Source organism: Merops nubicus, unplaced genomic scaffold (assembly GCF_000691845.1).
Source record: "Merops nubicus isolate BGI_N331 unplaced genomic scaffold, ASM69184v1 scaffold15028, whole genome shotgun sequence".
Taxonomy (NCBI): Eukaryota; Metazoa; Chordata; class Aves; order Coraciiformes; family Meropidae; genus Merops; species Merops nubicus.
Window position 1 is genome coordinate 23,567 of NW_008626465.1, and position 6,427 is coordinate 29,993.

The 6,427-nt window shown below is 37.2% G+C and overlaps 1 protein-coding gene across 1 annotated transcript in view; it reads right to left on the reverse strand.

Moving 5' to 3' along the window:
- Nucleotides 1-5,946, reverse strand: part of LOC103778429 (conserved oligomeric Golgi complex subunit 6) — a gene marked incomplete at both ends in the record, with an annotated part of 26,936 nt that extends 20,990 nt beyond the window's left edge. The window contains 3 exons of the mRNA XM_008946018.1: nt 2,038-2,096; nt 5,373-5,444; nt 5,803-5,946. Coding sequence (XP_008944266.1) covers nt 2,038-2,096; nt 5,373-5,444; nt 5,803-5,946 — 275 coding nt within the window. The remainder of the gene's footprint in view (nt 1-2,037; nt 2,097-5,372; nt 5,445-5,802) is intronic.
- Nucleotides 5,947-6,427: the final 481 nt, after the last annotated feature.

The window sequence follows — 6,427 nt, forward strand, 5'->3', positions numbered from 1 at the left end:
AGAAAGTTACAATTCCATTTAAAAAGACTTTGGCTATTGACTTTTCTTTCACTGGTTTTGAAGTGAACGTTCTGTTCTCTTAATTGCAGTTTTCTTTAAATTTTATGTTAATTATAACACCTTTTGACTATATTTACTTTCCATGAGAACTGACCAGGCATGAAGAAGGTTTACCCAAACCAATGGTTCCACCTGTCATTTACTGAAAACAGCCTCAGGACTATTACAGAAAGACAACCAGACATCTTTGATCAAAGCCAGAGCTAACATTTATTCTTAAAAAATGAAGAGAAGTAAATAAAAAGCTGTGAAATATAAATTCAGTCATTTGCCTAAGTAACTTTCTATCATCATAATGAGTGACGACAGCAGCCCATTTTCCCTGAGATTTCAAACACAAAAATTAAATGTTTTCTTAAATCTAAATCCTTAATTACATGAAATGCATTTGAAAGTTTACTCTCTCTCTTCAGTTTTAGCACATTGAATCAAATCATAACATTTCCCTCTTATGAAAACATGGCCAGCTAAAGCAAAACAGATAAATGCTAAGCATAATGGAAGATCTTTTTTTTTTGACTGACAACTAGCACTGCAAATCATTTACTGAAAACCAGAAACATTTCTGAAATTGTTTTTTTGGGTTTTTTTGTTTTTTTTTTAATTTTTTTTCAGGTCCCAAACAGACCAAACCAGCCTTCTCATTGTAGCTTTTGCTAAATTTCCATCAGTTTAGCCAGGAAAAAAGTTTACTTTGTTAATAAATGCCACTATGAGGCTTCCATAACCATCATATTGTAAGACCACAAGTATTGTTTGGCTTCTGCTAGTGGGTACTTCATAGTATACCTAAAAGACAGCACTTTAGAAAAGAACCTTTTCCTATGAGTGTACTCTGAGGTCACACAGACTCTCAGAAGGACAGGCTACTTCCTAAGCCTTTTTTCCTCCTCACACTAGGGAGATGTTCTGTCTCTTAAAGGAATTAGCAGAAAGTCTTTTAAGCAGACTGCTATGTGCAGAAGGACTCTAGTGTAGAAGTACTGATGTACAGTTTGCATAATCTCCTTTAATGGAATTTAAGAACAATTAAACATACACCACTGGGGATTCATCCTGGTATCTTCCACTCTGCCTCAGAACAAGGAATCAAAGCAACTTTCCTTTAATTCAGACTACAAAAAAAACTATGACCACTTCTCTGTCCTACTATTTCACATACTTGTATTTAAAAGAACAAATTTGCTAAGACTTGGCTTCTGCACTCTTGCTTAAATTGTGACTTTGCAAAAACCTTCACTTCATATCAACCAGCATTGTATTTTATGTAGTTATTCTACATTTAACTTTTAAAATATGCACAGACTCCACTCTAACTGCACAGTCAGACTCTCCCAGGACATACTACCTCCTCCTGAAGCCCACAACACAACCCTACTGATTTTGAGAGCTCACCCAGAGCTATCCAAAGCCATAATTTCTACTAGGGAATTATAACTGGAAATAACTATTTCAAATGTCCAGTGTACTGTACATAATTTTCAGAAGAAAACTCATAAAGCAAGAAGATTCATTCTTCTACACTGGCAAAGGCTAAAGCTGTAAAACCAGATAGCCTAGCCTAAAAACCAATAAAGGTTACTTGAATCTTTCAGAGACTATAATCCCCTTCCCATGAATGAAAATACTGAAAAGAGCAAAATACAAATCTTTTCTCCCACAAGAGGCTGAAGAACCAAGGGAAAAAAATGGTTTGTGTGAGGCTCATGGAAGAGCACTCAGGTATTTCACAGTTAGCTTTAAATATGGCAGAGTAGGTTATAATCCACCTTCCTGTTCCTACATACAGTCCCAGTAATAAACTAAGAATTCAGTTATTTTTATTCCAGTTGAGCTACAAACACAGATAGTGTTAAAAACAAATACCAAAAACCCCAAAGTCATTACTCAAAAAGGAAGAGTGGCAGAACAAGACCTAGAAGAAAATTCCCTCAGTACTGTCATAGCTTCAAGAAATAAATAAGGTGATATACATACTTTTCTGCCTGGAGTTTTGTGGTTTTTACTATCAGGTCCTGGGTTTGTTCCTTTGCTGCCTAGAATACAATTAAAGTCGTTAGCATATGAAAAACACAAACATTTAGATTTGTGCAATACATCTGATAATATGTAATAATTTTGAGGCATTCTAACTATAAGCAGTTTAAAGAGTGTATTCTTTGAAACAAAATGCTTTCCTGAAATAAGTATTCATTAACTCTCCCAATTTTCAGGCACAGAAAATAAATTAATATCCTTATCTCTCTCTCTCTAGTCATCTTCATATTCATTTATATTCACATACAGTTTCTTTTTAAGTTATATTTCATACAAAAACATTATTACAAATATTAAAAACAATTCTGATCATTTTGTTTGTCCACCAACTGTGAATTTTTTGCTGTTACAAAATGAGAAATGAAACAAGTTTCTTTGGATTCTCAACTGCCCAGTGCCAGTGTCCTTCCAGACATTTTAGACAACACCAATACAGCTCTGCTGGTCTAAGCAAGTTTAGCTCTACAGTCCAAGCAGCTTACAGGGCTGTAAGGACCAAGAAAAATGATCAGGAAAAATTTCTTCACCAAAAGGTTGTCAAAAATTGGAAGAGGCTGCCCAGGGAAGTGGCTGAGTCACCCTCCCTGCAGGTATTCATAAGATGTGTAGATGTGGTGCTCAGTGACCTGGTTTAGTGGTGGACTTGGCAGTGCTGGGTTAACAGTTGGACTCAGTCATCTTAAAGGTGTTTTCCAACCTAAATGATTCTATGGTTCTAAAAGCAAAGCACTTCAGATATTCATCACAGCTCTAAATGTTCAGTGATGACAATGCAAGGGAATCCATGCAGAAACAGTTCTGCCACAGACAACAGCTGCATGACTAAAGGGATTGCTGCAGCTGAAGTGAAGGAGTTCTGTCTGAAACAGCACTCTGCTAGAGATAAAATACCTTCAGAACTGGTGCTTTCCCATCAGACACCACCAGTGATCATTTAGGCAGAAAAAATAAGAAGGTTTAACAGAAAAATGTAATTTTTCTGAGCTGTTCCATGAATATAGAAGGTGCCAGCAGCTGAATTTGCTGAAGGAAACTACTATGGACTAACATCTAAGTTGAATAAAAACTCAACAGAATCTACTGAACATTTAGTAGCTCCAAAATAATTTACAGTACTTTTGAGATTTTTATATCTTATGCAATTATATTTAGATTCATAATGTATTTGTGTTTTAAACTTTTAAAATAATATTGATTTTCAATGCATCAGCTTAAGAAAAAAAGACTAGACCTGAACTACTCAGTAGGGAAATCTACTAGTTCCAGACTTCCCCCCCTCACCTTCCCTTCAGAGTTGTAGATTTTAATAAAACAAAATACAGAAGAAGAATTTTTCTTCCTTTTCAGTACTTTCTGGACAGCAGTACTAATTGCCAAGAAGAATGCTAACAGCAGGACAGCAGAAAGGAAGGAAGAAGTTTTTCTGGATGTAGGTAGATGGGTCAGGAAGCCTGTGTCTTTTTACATGCACTCAAATACATGCCAGATACTGTTATTATTGTAGGAGTTTGCTTCTAATCAAAACAAGGTAACTGGCAGAAAAGAGTCAGACATGCCAGAAAAATCAGAGGAAAATATTTCTATTTTGGATCTGCAAGAAATGTCAAATGTTAACTTCTCTTTCCCCCCACCTCAGTATACAAATTAAAGCCTTCATTACCCTTCAACTCTGCTTTATGCCACCCCAGCACTTGCCTCCTCCTCTCCCTTTCAGCCATTGCATTTATCAAGTCCCTGTCCTGAAATCATATCTGACACTATTTGGTCATTTGGACTGGGCAGAAGTTAAAAAATAAAAAAACATAAAAAGCTTTTTGGCTTATCAATATTTCACATCTTGTACTTGTTCTACTCTCTCAGCACACTTTCCTGCCTTATAGGCCATACTCCTCCTCATATCCTCTACCTGCTCTACCCTTAGTTCTTTTTGTCTTCTTATTTAGCTTGAGCACATGCTTGCAAGTCTTCATGTCCTATTACAGATAAAATATCAGAGTATTTGACAACTGAGTGCAAGTTCATGGGCTTATTAACTAACTTTACATTCATACAGACAAAGAAAATACAAGTTGAACTGAGACAATTATAGAGTTCCACAGAGCTCTAGAGGAAACCTCATGTGAGGCACAGAACAAAACTACCTACTGACTTTAATAGAAAAAGAACATCACTGCAGGATGGCTCTACTCTGGAGGGGAATAAAAAAAATCACAAGTGATAGTTACACTTCATGATCTAAAGACAGAAAAGAGCAAAAAAAATCTGCATGGCCACTTGGCTCATTTCCACATCTGAGAGTTTAATCAAACAGTCCCTGAACAGCACCAGGGAATACATCCACATTAGCAGTGTTCAAAGAGATCTGAGACCTCCCAGGTGCACTACCCACTGCCTTCCAAAACTGAAAATTAAGTACTGCAGTGGGCTACACTGGGCTCCCCACACTTTCTTATGGATTACATACAATGGCTATGAAACATATCCATCCAAGTAGGGGGACATCTAAGAAGTTCCCACACACACATTAGGAGGAGAAAAAAATCACTATTTTCATGGGGTTTTTAGTGAAGGATTCTCACTTATGTGCTATACTCCTAACAGATTTAGCTTGGCAAAATAGCTACACTTCAGCATCTACAAACCTTTTAAACTGGTCACTGTATTGAACAGTGAACTTGCACACTAAACCTAAGCTGGATTTAGTAACACATTATAAAATGCAACATTTCCCCCCTCCCCTACAATTTTATGAATTCAGTATTAATATGAAGCAGAATTAATTTTGTTGCATAGCAGCATTTTGAGACAATGTTAGTAGACAAAATCAATAGCAGGAACATAGCAAACTTTGGATTACAAGACACTTTCTTATGAATGGACCTGAGGTACTAATACAAACACTAACTCAACATTGCATTCAATGCAAAAGGCACAGAAATTTCAAATGGAAATGCACAAATGTAATGGAGTCTTATCTCACACATCCAATCTAATCAAATATTTTCTCTCCACTCACATGCTAATGGATATATCATTGCTATTCTCAAATATATTGCTGCATTCTGAATCACAATTTGGAAGAAATTACAATGACTTCAACACATCTTTTCAATAAGAAGAAACACATTAATATCCTCAAGTAACATAACATGCATACTATGGAAACACCTCAGTGCTACTGTTAACCCTCTCAAATTAATTACTTATCCTTTTCAAATAAATTAGCTGTACCTTGAAAGAAAACAAAATACAAAGCACATTTATTTACTCAGTACCTTCAAACGACTTGACATATCTTCACAGCAGCTGCTCATTGCTTGCACATCTTCATTTATACTCTCAAGCTCCTAAATAAGTTCAAACAACAGTTTTAAATCAGAAATGCCATGCCCAGGCCCAGTTTCATCCCACCAAAATGAAATGCCCAAGTTACAAGGAACACAGCTGCTCTAGGCTCCCTGCTACTCAATGGAGACAATGTACCTCTAAAGATCAACGTTCACTTGGAATTTTTACCTGTTTGAAACATCCCCTTTCTCTGCACAGGATCTTCATCAAATGAAACAAACGATGAAACGACTTTACCGTAAAAGTATATTTCTTGTGGAAAACCAAGATCTCTCTTAATCATTTTTCTTTTTTTAAGAGTTTAAATTACACAGCAGCACTCCTGCAAGAGTGCTAGTCACACTGTGAAAACGTTACCTCCTTAACTTGCTTGAATATGTGGACAAACTCTTCATTGATGGCCAGGCTTCGCCGCTCGATGTCCCCACGCAGGTTTCTTCGGGTGCGCAAACTGTTCTCCACGAAGAAGGTCGACAGAGCCTTGAGTGCCTCCAGCATCTCCTAGAAAATAAAAACCTTTCCACACAGCTGCAAAGAAAGTGGTCACCTAGCCTGCAAACATTCCAAGTTCACAATCTCAGGAAAAGAAAAAAACCCACTATACGATTTGAGAGAAAAAACTACCTAAAGACACTCCAGAGCAGCTGGCAAATAACTAATATAACTGCTGAGTCTTCTCTTATGTTATAACACAACTTGGTCTGCTATTTCAGAGCAGCTTTATCAGTAGGATTATATTTGGTTGAAGTATAACCTATCCACAGCTGGAGAACATTTAAATCAGAACAGGCTTCAGAAGTGCCCTCTGAGCTGGGCCATACGAACCTCCCTGCATCTTGAAGGGGACGAACTGCTGCGTGGCATGTCACCGGAGATGCTAAACCAAATGACCCTTTGAATTCACGCTGCAAACGTCACCTTGCGACTCCGCAGCGGAACTAAGGCTATGACAGAGCTCCCTCCCCAATTCCGGAGCCCAGCG